Raw genomic sequence first — 19,579 nt, forward strand, 5'->3', positions numbered from 1 at the left:
AAGAAATTGGTTCCAATCAAGCAGACTGGTGTTCGCTCTCTCTCTCTCTCTCTCTCTCTCTCTCTCTCTCTCTCTCTCTCTCTCTCTCTCTCTCTCTCATGCCTTTCTATTGAGTGGGATATGACTGGCACAGAAAATCTAGAAGAGACTTTGGATTTGATTGTTTATTGGGAGTTGGAGACAAAACATTCCATTATCAAAGTTCCTTGAAGTTTTATCTACATTTCTCATGATGAAGATTCATTTCAATCACAACTTTTCAGGAAGTAGGGGAAGAGAGTTGTATATGGTAGCGTGTGTGTGTGTGTGTGTGTGAGTCTTACTAGCATGCTTATACCATTGAAATTGAAAAGCTTGTGAGGTGGGATGTAACCGTAACCCATGTCTGAGGTATAGCAACCCTATTTATGATCCACACCATAACAATAAATATTTAAGGCTGCAATCCTATACCTGCTTACCTGGGAGTAAGTCCCACAGAACTCAGTGGTACGTCGGAATAGACACGCAGAGAATTACTTCTGTAATGCTCTACAAGTATCACAAGAGCCTCACCAGATGACCTTAGTGGATGGGAAGATTCAATGGTGGGATATGGTTCATGAGGTTAGTCCCATTCATTTCAATGGGTCTACTCTACATAGAATCAATGTTGGATGCTACCCCAAGTCTCCAAATGATCTCCCTGTGGAGTTTCATGCAGATGTTCAAATGACATAGAAAACAAAATGAAACCCCCAAGAGCCAATGTGTCCCCTGGCACCACCCTCTGGAAGTGCTCTCAAGGAAGGATCAGAGCCAGCACAATCCCACTATATTGGGGCTCGGAAAACTGCTTCAAGCTACCAAACAATATAGGGTTAGTGATATGAAAATCACACACCAAGGGAACCACCCTTGGCTTGCTAATATCATATGGGCCATGACCAGTTCTGATATGGCTCAGAATTGGTCTTGGGATAAACAGCCATAATCTGAGTTTTGAGCGGGGGGTGTCCCTAGCCCAATTCCAAGCTAGGCTGGAGGAGTTCAATCTATCACCAGCTTTCATCTTCAAGGAGGGGGGCAGCTCTACCTATGCCTGCCTTAGATTTTTTTTAATTAATTAATTTTATTGTACTAGCCAAAAGCCATGACAAATTCCTGTCTTAGATACACAGCGCCGCTCTATCCACTGAAATGAACGAGGGCATGCACCAGTGCAGAGCCCCACAATGCACATGAGGCTTGGGATTTTAAGTTTTCAGAAGTTACTTCATAAGTGCAAGACATCGTCAAGGAAAATCAAGTCTCATTAACTTCAGTGATTTGGCTCAGTGGGTGACAGGGAGAAAAAGTCTGGATTTGGGTGAGGTGGAAATGTTGCTCTCTCTCTCTCTCTCTCTCTCTCTCTCTCTCTCTCTCTCTCTCTCTCTCTCTCTCTCTCTCTCTCTCTCTCTGCCTGGCTTCAGAAAAACCTTTGGATGCTGTTTCCCCTCCCTCCAGCACAGAGCTGTGTGCAAATGTGCAGAGCAGCACTCTGCAAATATTTAGCTTCTTTTTGATACCAGTGTCAAAACACTTATGCGTAATTCCAAAAAAATGTGCATAACTTACCATGTTTAACCATACATTGTGGTTTTCCCCCTACATTGGAAGTTTCAAACTTCTCGGAAACTAGCTTGTTTTGAAGGCATTTGTTCATGTTTGTCTGCTGCCCCTCCTTCACAATCTCTTTATATTAAATGAACCTGCTCCTCAAAGTAATCTCTGGAGGAAACTAAAGTTAATAGGAATGGATTTATTTGGCTAAAAATAAATTACTGAGCCAATTTTCTTTGTTTTTCCTTTTTGTTTTTTTTTGAAAGAACGCCTTGCACATTCAGGGTGTAGTTGTAACGGGCCTGTTCAGACTACATGCTAAGCCATGGTTTGGCCGCTATCCCTTTTACAGCAAGTGGTTACAGAGAATATTGCAACCGTGGTTATGTAGCCAAACATGGTCCTGGAGAAGAGTTTTGCAGATACTGTGAACTACGAGAAAGACAAATAAGCGGGTTCTAGAACGAATTAAGTCAGATCTCTCACTAGAAGTGAGAATGTTGAAATTGAGGCTATCATACTTTGGACATATAATTTATTTATTTATTTATTTATTACACTTTTATACCGCCCAATAGCCGAAGCTCTCTGGGCGGTTCACAAAAATAATGAGAAGAAATGACTCATTAGAAAAGACAATAAATGCTAGGGAAAGCAGAAGGAAAAGAGGGAGACCAAATTAAAGATGGATTGACTCCATAAAGGAGAATATGGACATCTAGTTGCAATAGGATGGTTTACAACAGATGTGAATGGAGGTTGAAGCCGACTTGAAGGCACCTATGTAGCCACCATGGTTAGGAATGGTTTACACAATACTTTATGTCATGATTCACATGACACACTAAACCATAGCATTTATCTCAAAATGCTTAACCATCATGGTTTAGCATGTTATCTGAACAGGGCCAGTATCAACTGACACCAATATTATACTATTTAAGTATCATGATTTCCCACATGGGAACTGTAGTGTGGTGAGATGCTGACAAACCTCTCAACAATCTTTATCCCTTTCCTCCAAAGAGTTAACATTCGCCAGGGTTCCTTTGAAGAGGACCACAATTACTGGGGAGAGTGCAGGTCTCCTGAGGTTTATGACATGGGGTGGCCACTTTTGCTTATTTGGGGATGCAGAAACATATGAGATTCAGGTCTTTATTCAGGCTGCTCCTGCAGCTGTGTGTCACATAAGGAACTGGAAACTAGCAATGAGGAATGAAACTAGCAATGAAGTACAACTTCAGCCTTGTACTTCATAGAATCATAGAATAGCAGAGTTGGAAGGGGCCTACAAGGCCATCGAGTCCAACCCCCTGCTCAATGCAGGAATCCACCCTAAAGCATCCCTGACAGATGGTTGTCCAGCTGCCTCTTGAAGGCCTCTAGTGTGGGAGAGCCCACAACCTCCCTAGGTAGCTGATTCCATTGTCGCACTGCTCTAACAGTCAGGAAGTTTTTCCTGATGTCCAGCCGGAATCTGGCTTCCTTTAACTTGAGCCCGTTATTCCGTGTCCTGCACTCTGGGAGGATCAAGAAGAGATCCTGGCCCTCCTCTGTGTGACAACCTTTTAAGTATTTGAAGAGTGCTATCATGTCTCCCCTCAATCTTCTCTTCTCCAGGCTAAACATGCCCAGTTCTTTCAGTCTCTCTTCATAGGGCTTTGTTTCTAGACCTCTGATCATCCTGGTTGCCCTCTTCTGAACACGCTCCAGCTTGTCTGCATCCTTCTTGAATTGTGGAGCCCAGAACTGGACGCAATACTCTAGATGAGGCCTAACCAGGGCCGAATAGAGAGGAACCAGTACCTCACGTGATTTGGAAGCTATACTTCTATTAATGCAGCCCAAAATAGCATTTGCCTTTCTTGCAGCCATATCGCACTGTTGGCTCATATTCAGCTTGTGATCTACAACAATTCCAAGATCTTTCTCGTTTGTAGTATTGCTGAGCCAAGTGTCCCCCATCTTGTAACTGTGCAATTGGTTTCTATTCCCTAAATGTAGAACTTGGCATTTATCCCTATTAAATTTCATTCTGTTGTTTTCAGCCCAGCACTCCAGCCTATCAAGATCACTTTGAAGTTTGTTTCTGTCTTCCAGGGTATTAGCTATCCCACCCAATTTGGTGTCATCTGCAAATTTGATCAGCGTTCCCTGCACCTCCTCGTCCAAATCATTAATAAAAATGTTGAAGAGCACTGGGCCCAGGACTGAGCCCTGCGGCACCCCACTCGTTGCCTCTCCCCAGTTTGAGAAGGTTCCATTGATAAGTACTCTTTGAGTCCGATTCTGTAGCCAACTGTGGATCCACCTAATAGTTGTTCCATCTAGCCCACTTTTAGCTAGTTTGTTAATCAGAATGTCATGTGGTACTTTGTCAAAAGCTTTGCTGAAGTCAAGATATATGACGTCCACAGCATTCCCACAGTCCACAAGGGAGGTTATCCTATCAAAAAATGAGATCAAATTAGTCTGACAGGATTTGTTCCTGACAAATCCATGTTGGCTTCTAGTAATCACTGCATTGGTTTCAAGGTGTTTACAGATTGACTTCTTTATAATCTGCTCCAGAATTTTCCCAGGGATGGATGTCAGACTGACTGGTCTGTAGTTCCCAGGTTCCTCCTTTTTGCCCTTTTTGAAGATAGGGACAACGTTAGCCCTCCTCCAGTCGTCCGGCACCTCACCCGTCTTCCATGATTTTGCAAAGATAATAGAAAAAGGTTCTGAGAGTTCTTCCGCTAGCTCCTTCATTACTCTTGGATGCAGTTCATCGGGCCCTGGAGATTTGAACTCATTCAAGGAAATTAGGTGTTCTTTGACCATTTGTTTATCAATCTCAAACTGCAATCCTGCCCCCTCAACTTCTGCTTCACTTTTTCCAGGGGGGTCATAGACCCGCTTTTGGGAGAAGACCGAGGCAAAGTAGGAATTGAGCACTTCAGCCTTTTCTTTGTCATCTGTTATCAATTTGCCATCCTCATTAAGCAGCTGAACCACCATTTCTTTCCTCTGTCTTTTACTACTCACGTATCTGAAGAAAGCCTTTTTATTGCTTTTAGCATCCCTCGCTAATCTCAGCTCATTCACAGCTTTAGCCTTCCTGACGCCATTTCGGCACTTCTGCGCCACTTGTCTGTACTCTTCTTTTGTAGCCTGGCCTTCCTTCCACTTCCTATACTTAAACGAGTAGATTAGAGGAGGGACCAGTGGCTCAGTGGCAGAGCCCCCGTACTTTGCATGAAAAAGGCACAGGTTTGATCCTTGGCTGCAGCTCACCTTTTCCTCCGCTTGAGTCACTGGGGGACCTGCTTCCAGTCAGAGAAGACAATACTGGGCCAAACAGCAGGGCTATGAAAAAGAGGTAAGCATCATGTTGACATCTGAGCCCTGGCGAGAAGCCCTGCCCTTCTGAACATAAATTGCAAGACCTTCTGGGGCTACTTCTGGTGGGAATGAAGTCTCTGTGAAGGACTAAAGGACAAGTATTGAAAGAAAAAGTCAATCCAAATTCAATTGTACATAGGTAAGAGCTCATTATTAAGTGTACTCTGTGGTGAGCATAGCGAAGGAGCTACCTTTCCCCACCACCATTGCGTGCATGGAGAGGGAAGGGCTATGGCTCAGTGATAGAACACTTGCTTTGCATACAGAAGGTCCCAGGTTCAATCACTGGCATCTCCAGGTAGGGCTAGGAAAGAATCCTACCTAAAACCCTAGAGAGCCATTGCTGCCAGTCAGTGTTGACAGTCCTGCATTCCTGAGAACTGTCCTGCAGAACTTTTCCTGTTGGTGTGGAGCCAAATCTTCCTTGACCGACCTGGAGATATATAGGACAGCTGCCTGTTCTAACTGCTGCATGCTGAGAAGACTTGTAGTAGGCAGGGCTGCTGTTTGGTGCCCTGAGCAGGTGCTTGATATGCACCCAGTCAAAAGATGCAGCTTTTCCTGGCATGGAGATGTATTAATGGCAAACCTGGCTTCCTCTGTGGTGCTTCTGCACACTGGCAGCCATTAACAGCACCTGCTGGGGGAAAGGGGGGGCACTAGAACAGGCAGGACATTTGCATCAGCCTGCTGTCTGACCTGACACGGAAAGCATTCACTGCTATAACCCTCTCCCTTGCCTGGCTCTTTTTAAAAACCTTTCTGAACCTTGGCAGACCCCATTGTCAGTGAGCTAGTGATAGGGGATGTAAGCAGAATGGTACCAAATCCCCTGTACTAATAGCAGACTCCCTCCTTCCCTCCCAAGAGACAGATACGGCTGTGTAAGGTCCGTGACTCCAGGCCCCTCAGAGACTCTTTTAAAACAGGGGAACTACAAATTGCCTTTTTCTCAGCTTCCACGTGGACGTCAGCTGTCATTATTTCCGAAATAAGTTTTAATTAAAGCTGCCCTCCGTACAATGTGCTGCACTTCAGCTGTGTAGCAAATAACACATTAATTTCCCCTGACTCCCAGTAATCTTAGTCTGTTTTATCCTGTTAACATCTTGTTCTGGCAAACACCGATGGGAAATAACAGGTGTTAGCAGAGAAACAATACAGAGGAGGTTTAGTGGGACTTAATGAAAGCAGTCACCTTATTGTCTATGTTTTAATAATTTTGATTTTTGGGGGGGATGGGGGTGGGACCTTCCTCTTGCTTGGATCATGGTGGACCCCAGTCTGTTCACTTAGGCGACGCATGAAGTCACCCAGAGCTACACCCAGCTGGGGCATTTTCAACATTAGGGCCATAATCTCTTCTTGACAGAGACTAAATGCCATTAGCAGCTGTGTGACAGGCAGAATTGTAACAGCTGCGGTGTTTCCTGCCAGGGAGATTTCAGAGGAGGCACCTGTTGAATTTCTGGCTGTTAGACAGACATGAAGGTCACAGAAGATCTCTGCCTGGCTTTTTTTTTTTAATTTAGTTGTGGCATTTATATGCCGCTGACTATAGTAAAACCTCTCAGCGGTTGGTGGTGATGCTAATTGAGCCAGAGCTGGAGCTAAGCAAGTCGTTGCTTAGATGGGAGATTATTTGGAAACTCCGATCCATTAAAGATAGATATAATAAATAAAACCATTAGATGATGCAGAGCCTGCGTAGCAGAGCTGGGTGTTCCCTTTTTTTCTGAAGACGTTTGAGCGTCCTCATCTTGCTCAACCCATGGTTTCTAAATATATCAGACTTTGAAAACAGTTTGAAAACTGTTTATGGTGTGTGTCCTGGGCCACAACAGTTGTCATCATTGTTGTAAACCATTTTAAAGCAGCAGTGTAGATCCTGCCTTTGTTTATGCTTTCATTAGACTTTGGTCAAAGAAGAAAAAAATGCCATTCATAATGATTTAAAGGACACCATTGCTGCTTAGTTGATTAGAACGAAAGATTTTAGAGTTTGGGTCTAAGCTGCCTCGAGTGCCATTTTTCTTGGGCAAAAGGTGGGGTACAAATCAAATAAGTAAATAAAAAAAAAAATACGGAGCAATTCTACCTATGCATGTTTACGCTTAAGTAACTTGAGGGGTAGCCTTACAGCAGGAATAGGGAAATCTCTTTTTCCTGTTGGAGGCCCAATTCCCTCAGGAGCAATCTGCTGGGGAGCTTTAAGCTGGCACTGGGTGGGGCTGAAGTTGGCAGTGCTAACTTCTATACCGCCCAAGAACTCCGGCTAATAAATAAATAAATGAATGAATAAATAAATCCAAAAGTGGGTGGGGTCACCCCTTCACTCACACACACTCTTAGGGTGACCATATGGAAAGGAGGACAGGGCTCCTGTATCTTTAACAGTTGTATTGAAAAGGGAATTTCAGAAGGTCATTTGTATACATGCAGCACCTGGTGAAATGCCCTCTTCATCACCACGGTTAAAGCTGCAGGAGCCCTGCCCTCTTTTGTATCTGGTCACTGAGGGCAGGGCTCTTGCAGCTTTAACTGTAGTGATGAAGAGGGAATTTCACCAGGTGCTGTATGCATAATAAAGACACCTGCTGTAATTCCCTTTTCTATACAACTGTTCAAGATACAGGAGCCCTGTCCTTCTTTTCATATGGTTACCCTACACACTCTCCTTCACCCCACCCGATGGACTGCAAGGGGAGGGTTAGGTCACTTGCAGAGGCTTTTGAAATTAGGCTGAGAGCCACAGGTTGCCCACACCTGCTTTACAGCCTCATTGACTCAATGGATAAATGAGGGTGGTTTTATTTCGTGTATCTCGTTTGTACTAAACTAGCTAATTAAAACTGTACCACACTAATGTGTGGTGTGGTTTTAATCTACTTGATGTTTAGAATTTTAGGATTTAAAATGTTGTAAAGCAGCCATGTTAAGTGTAGGCTGACCATATGTAAAGGAGGACAGGGCTCCTGTATCTTTCTGTAATGTAGAAAAGGGAATTTCAGCAGGTGTCAATTGAAGTGGGTGAAATTCCCTCTTCATCACAACAGTTAAAGCTACACTAGCTATAGTAGAGTGGCCATATACAAAAGAGGGCAGGGCTTCTGCAGCTTTAACTGTGTGGATGAAGAGAGAATTTCACCCACTTCAATTGACACCTGCTGAAATTCCCTTTTCTACATTACAGTTAAAGATACAGGAGCCCTGTCCTCCTTTTCATATGGTCACCCTAGTTAAGTGGGCAGAATATAAATGTTGAAAATAAATAAGAAAACTAACTAACTAACTAACTAACTAACTAACTAACTAACTAACTAACTAAAGGAGCTGACTATAATGTACTGTATGCTACTCATTGATTAGGTACTGCAGATACCTAATAGATATTTCTACATTTAAACCAACACTAAGGAACCAGCATCTGCCATTTTTAAAATTATTTTGCCAAAGAGTTATTGTGCCAGAGAGCTGTTCTAAGTCTTCTTACAATTATGAACAGTTTGTACCTTTTGCAGAGGAAAACATACTAGCAGAAAGAACAGAACCATGCCTTGTAGTCAATAAGACAGAACATTTATTTAAGTAATTTTATGTCATTTCTCATCTGTAATTACAGGATTACTGACCTGTCTGGAAAGATCTAACGTAATGGTACAATTCTCAGTTGCCCATTGTAAGAATTAATTACAAATATCTAATAATACTGAATAAAAGAATTTGTTAATACCCGACAACCTCAAAAATCCAAGAAGGCATTTAGTCTGCACCCCATAACTCTAAAGCCCTTCCCTTCCTCTCAATCTGTAATGTAAATGAAGTCCCCTCCCACTCCAACCATAGAAACACACCCAGTTACAGTCTGGATAAAATAGGATTTTCCGTCTCTCAGATTTATTAATCAATTTGACAGGCATCCAATAGTCTTCTATATTTTTTTCAAACACTCTGTTCAGTTTGCATATATAGCAACCTAATCCACACCAGCCATTTATTCCAGAATAGTATCGGGGTCATCCCTACCATGCCACATGACACACAGCTGATCCTGTGGTGATCTAAGGACGGCCCCTCAGTTTTCCCAGGATATCACTGACAGATTTCGTCCTGTTTTTTCCCCACTCTCGCAAAAATCCCAAGGTGCGCGGCTGGTGTGCCCTCCCCTCGCAAAGCTGTTCCTGTTTCTCGTGGGTAGCAGGGCTCAGCGAACAGGCAAACAGTTGTGCGGAGCGAGCCCATGGGTATCAGGGGTGAGGGAGCAAACTTTGTCGATGCGTTCTGGATGGGTCTTTCAGTGCTGTGTGTGTGTTTTAAAAAACTCATCTTCGCACAACTTTGCTCTTGTGCAAGAGTCAGGAGACATAAAAAATAATAATCACACCGGAAGAGCTCTCCTTAAATTGTGGGCAAACTCGCTGGCATGTGCCCCATGAGGAACAATAGCTGAAGCAGAAAACACCGTGATCATCCCTCCCCCGCTCTCGAAAGGGCTCTAGGTATAGATGAGCTCAGCATGTTCTTAAATCATACATCAGCCTTCCCAGTCTGGTGTCCTCCAGATGTGTTGGATTTCAACTCCCATCTCTGCCATCACAGCCAATGGGGATGATGGAAGTTGTAGCCCAACATATAGGGGGGACACTAGGTTGGGCAAGGCTGTTTCACATGATTCTGACAGGTCAACCTCAGTATTTAGACCTCTCTTCAAGAGAGATTGTGTGTATTTATTCTCTTCATTACAAATCGCTTTGCAATATTAAAAAAATGCAGGGAATGGTTATACTAAGTAGTCACTGAAAGGAGATTATTTAGTTTGTGATTAAAAGAAGTTATGGTTTTAGTAATTATACATTCAGACTTGAATGATGATAGACTTTCTGATGTGTGTGTGTGTGTGTGTGTGTGTGTATGAGAGAGAGAGAGAGAGCTACTATGAATCAAATGTAAGAAGGTTTCTGACCCTAAAGAACATGTTTTGGCCTACAACTACTATCATCCCTTATCATTGGCTATAGTAGCTAGGGCTGATGGGAATTGTAGGCTAAAATAATCTGGAGGGCCACCGCTTGCCTCTGCCCCAGAGCCTTAGCCTATTGCATGTTATTCTCTCATTGCTATGGAAAATCCTGTGGCCCTAGTTGCTGTCATCCTAATCCCTGCATTGACTACCCTCTCCATTCCTCTTCTCCTCTAGGGTTGAGACACACACACACACACACACACACACACACAGAGAGAGAGAGAGAGAGAGAGAGAGAGAGAGAGAGAGAGAGAGAGAGAGAGGTGCATGGCTTCCATCAGATTTGCTGGGAAATAAGCTTTTTTTCCAAACAACAATTGGGAAATAGTTCAGGTTAATTCTGAGCAATCTGAATATGGCCTGGCCAAACTCCTATAAGCCTCCCAAACTCCATCTCCATGAACACCCATCCATCCCTCTTCCATCTCACTCATCCTGATCCTCTGACCCCCGTTGCAGCCAGTGTGGTATTCCAGTAGCAGCAAATAGCAAAGGGAAGAGGGAAGGGGCCTCTCTTTAATCTGAGACCTGATGCACTGCATAGCAGCGGGATCCAAAGGTCCTGGTAAACCCCCCCCCCCGGGAAATGGGCTTTAAGTAGGGGGGTGATTCCCTTTCTCTATAGCTGCTTGCTGCCAATGGACACACTAGCCAGGTAAGTGGGATTTAAAAGGAAAGGGTGATTGGAGTGTGATTGGTTGAGAAGGAAGTTAGTGTGGTGGACTATTTGGGTAAAAGGGGACGTGGGGACTATCTTCATGGCATCAAGTTGGCACCGCCTTCCTCTCCAAACTCTGCACTTTCGCTCCTGCGGGGTTGTGCCAGATAATCCCCATGCCAAGGAGCAAGCGCAGGGCTTACGGTGGTCATCCTCCCCTCCCCCATCCCTCCCTGAAACTAGGGTGAGGAGGAAGTGGCAGCAGGGGCAGCAACTCTGGTGGGGGGGAAACAAAAATAATTTATTTTTGGAGAAGGAGGTAGTTCGGAGGAAGAAAACAAACCCTTCTCTCCTCAGCAAGGCAGCATGGGGCATTCTGGCATCCATTCCACTCACTGGCCCCTCCCTGCCCTCTGCCTGGGAGCACAGCAAGCTATTAGAGGTTGCCATCACCGTGGATGCCCACGGAGCGGCTCTGGAGTGGCTCCAGAGCTGCACAGCTGAGTCCCATTTTCTGCTAGACAAAAGACAAATGCCACTTCCTGCAGGGCAGCGCATGAGCTTGGGTGAGCCCTTTTAGCTGATGTCTAGGCCCAGCAGAGCACAGGCACAAACTCTAGGCAGCTAGGGACAGGCTGGTAAATCTATATTCTGATCTCAGTCCCTGGGCCTGGCAATCTCTGTGAACGACACCCTGTGTTTATTTGAAAGCAGCACTCAGTAAATATTGAATTGTGCTAGTCTATCATCAACACAGGTGTTGTTTTTTCTGTAAATACCAAAACGCCGCGGTTCCTGCTTACTCTTTCGAATGACTCACTCTTGCAAGGCTTCCCAAGGTGCTTCTTTAGCAAACGCTGAATCTTAGCAAGAAAGCATGTAAAATGCCTGGTTGCTGGAAATGTCTTTGAGGGACAAGGCGGGTCACTAAATTAGTGGGAGGAAAGGTCTCTATAGCATTGGCCATTTTTGAAAGAAGGAAGAGCCAAGCGACAAGAGCGTTGTATGTGCTGCTCAGAAGAGGGGACGGACCCGTTATTGCTTCTTGCTTGTATTTACTACCACATGCAACAACTATTATTCAGCAAGGTGGGATTTTATCAAACGTGGTCTGGGTTTTACAAACAGAATGGAGAAACTTTCACAATAAAACAAGAAGATGATCGACTGCCTGGAAACACAACTTTCCACACCAGTGCCAGCCCCCCTCCCCCATTTGATAATTTTTGGCTATTTTTACTTTATAGCTGAAGCCCAGATTCGTAAAACAACTGAAATAAACAGAACGGTTCTGAAATACCACCACCTGCTTCCATGTCCTGATTGCAGGGGAGGTCCTCTTGTTTACACCGTAATCCCGGCCATGTTAACACAGAAATAAGTCCCATTGTGTTCAAATGTTCTTACTCCCAAGTCTGTCAGATTGCAGCCTTAGGATGAATGAAAAGTTCTATATCTTTGTTGCAGCACAATCCGTGATGTTTCCCTTTCCTTACAGGTGCTTATGAAAATCTCCAGCCTAAATCTGCTGCCCAGAAATATTCTCATTCTCGTTGTTCTCTCACTCCCATCCTCCCAGGCTCCAGTCGAATAGACCTCTGTTTCATTCTGATCACCCCTCAGTATATTTGTAAGGGGGTTTAAACAGGTTTGCTTCGGAAGCGTAATCATTCCGGTTATTTGTCCACAGCCAACAGCCAACCTCCGCAAGAAGCTACTTTCTTTTCTAGATAAATTTCCTGCATAGCACAAAGAACTTATTCTTTATTTCTAAAAGGGGCACTTTTACTAATAAGCTTCACAATAATATCTAGGCACACCCCTCTCTTGGATTACTCCCAATATTCATGCTGTGAGAGGGCACTGCTCATTCCAATTTATCTGATAACTCAGATGACTTCAGAGGAATCATAGAATCATAGAATAGCAGAGTTGGAAGGGGCCTACAAGGCCATTGAGTCCAACCCCCTGCTCAATGCAGGAATCCGGGAGGGATGTTGGAACATGGGCTGTTTCCAGTGTTAGTCTTAGGGGGCTGTCTATATGCACGGAAAGCCCTGGGGTGGGTGTGTGGAGGCGCTGCATCGATTATACGATGCAGCAGCCATCGCACACCCACCCTGAGGCTTTGGGGCAAAGTTGCGGAGAAAAAATGTTGGGGACTTAACCTGACTTTTCTCTCCAGAGCAAGGTGAGTAACGGTGCATCTACTGCCTACTCTCACTCTGGAGTCGTGGCCGGGCCTGGTGATCCCTGATTGGTCGCTGTTTGCCCGGGCAGAGAGCAGTGGCCATTGAGCCTAATGGCTGCCTGCAAGCCTGCGCTGCCTCCTCAGTCTGCATTACTCACCGCTACCAGCAATATCGTGAGGTTTGGTGGCAGAGTGGTGCCTACTCGGTGCTGTGAAGATAGCCCCCTACTCAAGAGTAGGTCCATTGAAATGAATGGGATTTAAGTTAGATGACAGTTGAAGAGTGCAATCTGGGTCCAAATCTCATTTTAAACTGGTGGGTTAATATAAGGGGAAATATGCAGCGTTATAATGGAGAACCCGGTCATAGTTATCAATCATATTCTATCAGCATTTTGAGACATCTTTACTGGGTGATTAGCAAATACAACAGTTCACTTACTATTGATTAAGGGCAATGAAGGAATTACCCTTAATCATATGCCCATATGTTTCCGAGCCCAATTCAAGGTGCTGATTTTAACCTATAAAGCCCTACATGGCTTGGGACCGCAATACCTGATGGAACGCCTCTCCCGACATGAACCTGCCCATACATTGCACTCAACGTCTAAGGTCCTCCTCCGAGTGCCTACTCCGAGGGAAGCTTGGAGGATGGCAACAAGGGAGAGGGCCTTTTCAGTGGTATACTGTTTTTTATGTTTTTGATGGTTTTTAAATTTTGTATACTTTTAATGTTTACCATTTTTAATTGTTGTGAACTGCCCAGAGAGCTTCGGCTGTGGGGCGGTATATAAGTGTAATAAAATAATAAATAAATAAATAAATAAATAACCCCATCCACTGCAGACGCATTTACAAACATAGTTACAAGACAATAAAAGGTCCCTTCAAATCTTAGTATTACTTTTGTAAGTAACAGCCTTTTTAATCAAGCAATTTATTGAAGCAATTTATTTAATCAAGCAATTTATTGAACTACTAAGGAGAAGGTCTTTTCAGTTGTGGCAGCCCAGTTGTGAAATAGTCTTCTCCAACCGGCACCTACATTGAGCTCTTTTGAGCACCAGGTGAAGACTTTATTGCCCCAGGCTCTTTAGTCCTTCAGTGTTTTTAGCTCTTTACACTGCCGCTTCCGGCTTCTACACTAGTTTTTACTTTGGTTTTATTCTGCTTTAGACTTTTAAATTTTATATATTATGTTGTACTATGTCGGTATTTTATGGCTTTAATTTTTGTGAATTGCCCAGAGAGCTTTGGTTATTTGGCAGTATAGAAATGTAGTAGGTAAATAAATAAAATTTAAAAAACCCACAAATGTTTCTACCATTATTAAGCAGTTATCACAACATTTATCTCTCCTTGCATCCTGCAGTCTTTATTCCACAATATCTACAGTGTCAATGTGAGACTGTGGCCTTAGCTAGACAGGGTGAAATTCCAGGGCGATCCCTGGGATCGTCCCTATGTGTCCACATGACACACAGGGGATCCCGGGATCAGGGAGGAATGATCCCTCCCTTTCCCTGGGATCTCGCCCTCCACTTTAGGCCTGGTTTTTCCATGGTCTTGGGCTGAGCCCGAGACCGCGGAACGTGTGGCCAGGGCGCCGCAGTTTGTCCCTGCTCCTCACGGTTCCTTGCGAGGAGCCGGGACCCACGCACGGGGCACAGAGCTCCTCAGGAGCACTGCACCCATTGGGAGTGGGGTGGGGGGAATGGGCAAAATAATAATTTTTAAAAACAACAACAACAACCAGCTACCTTTTGCACACAAGCACTCGTGCACTGCTGCCTCTTTAAAAAACAAAACGGTGGGCGCGATGCCTCTACCTCTGAGGTCGTTGCTCGCTGCGTGCGAACAGAGGGGGAGATCTCGCAATAAAAATATCACGAGATCTTCACCCCTCTGTCCCGCTAGACCTAGCTGAGGCCTGTGGCTTCTTTTCATGCTGCCCAAGGAATGTGTGTATGAAGGAGTCATGTGGGTAGGGCTTAGGGCCGGCCTAAGATATTTTGCTTCCTGGGATGGAAACTAAGTTGGGTGCCCTTCCCATTCCATGTACAAAAGCCAACTGGATTGACAGGTGAATCCTCTTCAACAGCAGCAGTGGAACAACAACCTCCACTACATCTGAAGGCTGCAGACTAACTTAGGAGGTGCAAGGCAGGCTGTGTGGCCCACAGCTGTCTCCTCCAACACCTCACAGCTACTGCTAATGATAGGTACAGCCTTCTGGGGCAGAGCAAAGAAACTGGGACTGGTGTGTGTGTGTGTTTTAAAGGGTGTGTTGTTGCATATAATATGTAGAAAACTGTACCATCATGTGAAAATATTTATTACCTGTAACCATAATTTCATAAAATCAATGTACATGACATGTGATACAGCACCAGCAAGATGTACTTGTCTTAGAATCATGACTAGCTGAAGTAGGCCATTGCATCAAATGTAGGTGTACATTCATATGTAGCTTACAAGAGAATAACTCTTACATTACTATAAATGCAATTGATAACATCACTGGATCCATATATTATACAGCCTTAGGTCTTGTGACAGACATCTCATTTCTCAGCCTAATGCTGAATGTCACATCAATTGGTATTTCTCTGCTCTTGTTTACTGAACATTAAGAATAATTTTCATATACATTTTTTTACCAAGCAATATACAGCTTCTGTATTCATCTTCATTTATATACAGACAAAATCAACCAAATCTTATAATGTACTCAAACTGTATCTACTGTACTTACATCCATGAGCAATAACATGCACAACAGAAAAATTAAACATTTGCATTTCATAAAGATGAATCAATAGGAAAAGATGTCACAAATCATTAGCAATTTATGGTATAGATTCAAAGGTGGGAGGATATTAATAAATCATGCATTTCAAGCAAGTTATTTTTCTTGGTGGAATATTTGAAAGTAAAATATTGCAAGGATGAAACTCAAACAATTCTCAACTAAGGGAAAGAAATCACAATGGATTAGATCCAGAGTTAGTCATACTTAGTAGAGCAGACACATTGAAATCAACGGGACAACAGTGGGACTTTTTTCGTCATGTCTAACTAAAATTCTCTTCGTTTCAGTGGATCTATTCTAAGTATGACTAACTCTGGAGCCAACCCAAGAGCTTCTCCTACAAGCATTTTACTACAGATGTATATGCATATGCTTATGTTTATATGCAACATTGAAATTGTTGGCTGGCCTGGCCTGGCCTTACCCAAAAGTCAGTGGCACTTAAATCACACATAACAAGCTGCATTGCCATTTCCAAGTTGTTAATATGTTTTTAAGGGACCATTGATGGGAAGAAATCATTACAGCAGAAATTCTTGGACTTCAAGAAAGCAAAGAGAAAGGCAGCAACATGATCAGATATTTGCATGAATGAAGGAAACAAACCAAGAAAAATACGATAGTCATAAATGTATAACTCTGAATCTTCCAGAGCCAGTGTCTCCATTGTCATGCAGAAAGTCTTGGGTGCACATGGCAGCTAGATGCTTAGAGGCAACATCTAAATGCTCCCCATTTGTTCCTAGGAGCATTCTGTAACATAGATGTGCAGCCCCAGCAAGCATTGAGGTCTAGGATGACCTAGCGATCTTTGATTTACAGAGCTTTTATAAACATATGAAATAACTGAAAGCTGGATAAATATTAATTGTAATTAGTGAATTTCACCCCTCCCTTTCTTCAGAATTCATGTAGATTAGCCAAGTAGTTTTCAAGAGAGCTTGATCCAGAATACTTAATTATTTCCTTTAAGCTTTGTACATCGTTGGTGGAAAATGTGTTTTTTTTTAGACATGTGTCTGCACACCTACTGCTCTGTAGGCTAATATGTAAAAATGCTTCAACATGGGCATGTTACAAAGATTTACTGTTGAGTAATTTTTTTAAAAAAAATCAAACTACATTATCAGCTACTCTTCACACATTACATTTTTGAGGTGTATACCGATATTTTTGAGGTGTGCACTTGAAGGTTAAATGTGACAGATGTTTGGAAACACACATGTGATACATTTTTCAGACAGAGATGGATGAGAGTCCACATTACGTCAAAAGTTGGTGACAAACCTAGGTATTTTTCTTGTGCTATGTGAAAGGGCCCACTAGCTCAGAAATACATTAGCAAAGTTTCCTTTACCTAAATGCTAAAGTGTGGGCCTATGTTTCTGACGCAAATGTTTGTAAACATGATGAAAATGTGGAACATAGCCCAATCCTAAACAGACTTACCTGAAAGGAAAGCCCTCTCTGTGTAATGGGATGTACTTCCTGTTAAGGATGCTTCTGAGTGAAGCGTAACAGACCAAGGTAAATAAATCTTACATGTTTCAGGCTTGAAATGGCTAGATCGACACTGAACTGAGTTGGTTAGATTTAAGAGAGATTACAGGACAATACTAGCGGCCGATCTACACCAAGCAGGATATAACACTTTTTAAATGTTATGAAAACTGTATATGTAATGTGTCCTGGGCCTGAACAGTTGTCATGACCCTTATAAACCGTTATAAGCAGTAGTGTAGATCCTGCCTAGGATGGAGTGTTAGCTATTCATCAGCATTAAGCATAAAGGGAGTTAATCCAAAACTGTAATAAGCCTCATGGTGCTTTCTTTGGAATTGGCCTGGAGTAGCCCAGTGAATTAGTGATGCCATCTGAAAGACCAATCTGAAGTCAGCAGGTTGAGGTTCACATCCTATGAAAATTACATTTCCAACAGCGTTGCATTTCGCCATTCCACAGCATATTTATCCAGTAAATTAGTAATGGTAATGCATGCAACAAAAATATGCTTTATCACTTTATGTAAACATTAGCTTTCTTCATGCAAAATGCCTACAAAACTGTGGCAATAAATTATTCTAATAGCAACATTTTACATTAGCTCAGTCACAGAAACTGTTATTCCAGATTCCATGATTATGCAGTAGAGAACATTTTTAAAACCCTTGAAAGGTTTCCAGCATACATATTCCAAATCCTTGCTAATTTGATTTTGTAAGGGTTTACTAAAGAAGCTTATTCTTTGCTGCAATTCCTTGTTCTGTTAATGATGGAAGAGAAGAGGCCAGTTTTGGGAGGCGGTCCCATCAGGATTGGAGCTTGATTCTTATGGGTAATTTTGATCTGTCGAGAGAGAGGAAAGTTATCTGTTGTGGTAGCTAATCAGAAGACATGGCAGTTTTAAGTTTCTTTATTACTAGTTTATAAACTTTTAAATAGAATATTTTTTCAAAAGAAAGCATTAAATATTGTTTTGATGATGATGATGATGATTGGATGAATGATATTATTATTATTGAGTGGTCTTCATTGGCGACCATTATCAAAGTACCCAAAAGAGTTCATTCCCACCTACTAGTACCTATATGCCATTAAGGCAGCCTACAACACTTTTAAATCACAGTATCATAAAATACAAGAAAAGTACATTAAAAATACAATAAAAATACAACAAAAGCCAAGACTACAGATAAAACACAATGTTTACATAAAACAGCAGATACTTAGTAGGCAGAGCCTGTCAGAATAAAAACATCTTTATCAACCAGAGAAAGACAACCAGAGAGGTGGCCATCTGTGCTCCATAGGACAAAGTGTTACACAATGTTGGTGCAGTCACCGAGAAGGTCCTATCTCTTGTTACCATCAGCTGTGCCTCCACTCTAGTTGAAACCTCAAATACCATACATTTATCTAATTAGACAGGCACCTTTGTAAGAGGCAATAGTGTTTAAAAACACACACCACATTTCCTTTTGATATTTATATGGTAAAATAATAAAAGCTGATTTGATGCATAGACTTATTATCTGCAGAGGGTTTTTGAAATTTTGATTTTCAGTTTGCTCCAAATAATACAAAATCTCCCACCAAGTTGTGTAAACATACAGTTACATAAGAATCAGAGCTTGTCTACATGAGAAATTTATTACACGCTCATGACTGGCCGCTCTTGGAAATTTACAGGTCCTTTACATGACGCTGTCAACGTCCAGGATGTTTCTTGCACCTTCCCCCGGTAATCCCGCTTTAAAAAATATCAGAGATAATGATCAGAGATATATCATGGGTCACTACAAGGCACTGTTTCAGTTAACTTTATAGAGCATTGCCAAGAGGGGAAGTTTTCAATTACAAATCACATGTTCGTTATTGGTCACCATCTAAAGGAGCTGTATTCAACATGGAAAAACTGCAGAAGAAAAAATGGAAAGGGTTTGTTTTCCCTCTTAATGTAGAGATGCTCTCAGAAAAAACAAGGATAATCTCCAAGAACAGTTGTCCAAGAACAACCACTCCATCACAATCACGCTGATTACAATATAATACACTGACTTAACACATTTAATATATCTAAAGTTGTTAGATCTCCTGACCTAAGCCTATTCTAATAATTGAGAAAAGGCATCCATTTAATTTGCAAAGTCTGGATGGAGTCCATTCTTCCCTCCCACAATAATTTATAACTTATTTTATGCATCATCATAGTCCAAATCTTCTTTTTCCACTGTATAAGAGTACAATTTTGATCTCTGTTATTTGCCAGGCTTTTGCAAGAAGGATTTTTGCAACTATCAACATTTAGCTAACTTTCACCAAACCCAGAAGAAGAGTTGTTGGGAGTTAATTGTAACACACAGCCTGTAATTTCTCTGATACCATTTATTATCTCTTTCCAGTATTCCTTAACCAAATTAC

General features: G+C 42.5%; 1 protein-coding gene across 1 annotated transcript in view; it reads right to left on the reverse strand.

Moving 5' to 3' along the window:
- Nucleotides 1-17,810: 17,810 nt before the first annotated feature.
- Nucleotides 17,811-19,579, reverse strand: part of DGKB (diacylglycerol kinase beta) — a 317,020-nt gene continuing 315,251 nt past the window's right edge. The window contains exon 26 of the mRNA XM_063123607.1: nt 17,811-18,004. Coding sequence (XP_062979677.1) covers nt 17,897-18,004 — 108 coding nt within the window. The 3' untranslated portion in view covers nt 17,811-17,896. The remainder of the gene's footprint in view (nt 18,005-19,579) is intronic.

This window comes from Elgaria multicarinata, chromosome 1 (genome assembly GCF_023053635.1).
Source record: "Elgaria multicarinata webbii isolate HBS135686 ecotype San Diego chromosome 1, rElgMul1.1.pri, whole genome shotgun sequence".
NCBI classification, from domain to species: Eukaryota; Metazoa; Chordata; class Lepidosauria; order Squamata; family Anguidae; genus Elgaria; species Elgaria multicarinata.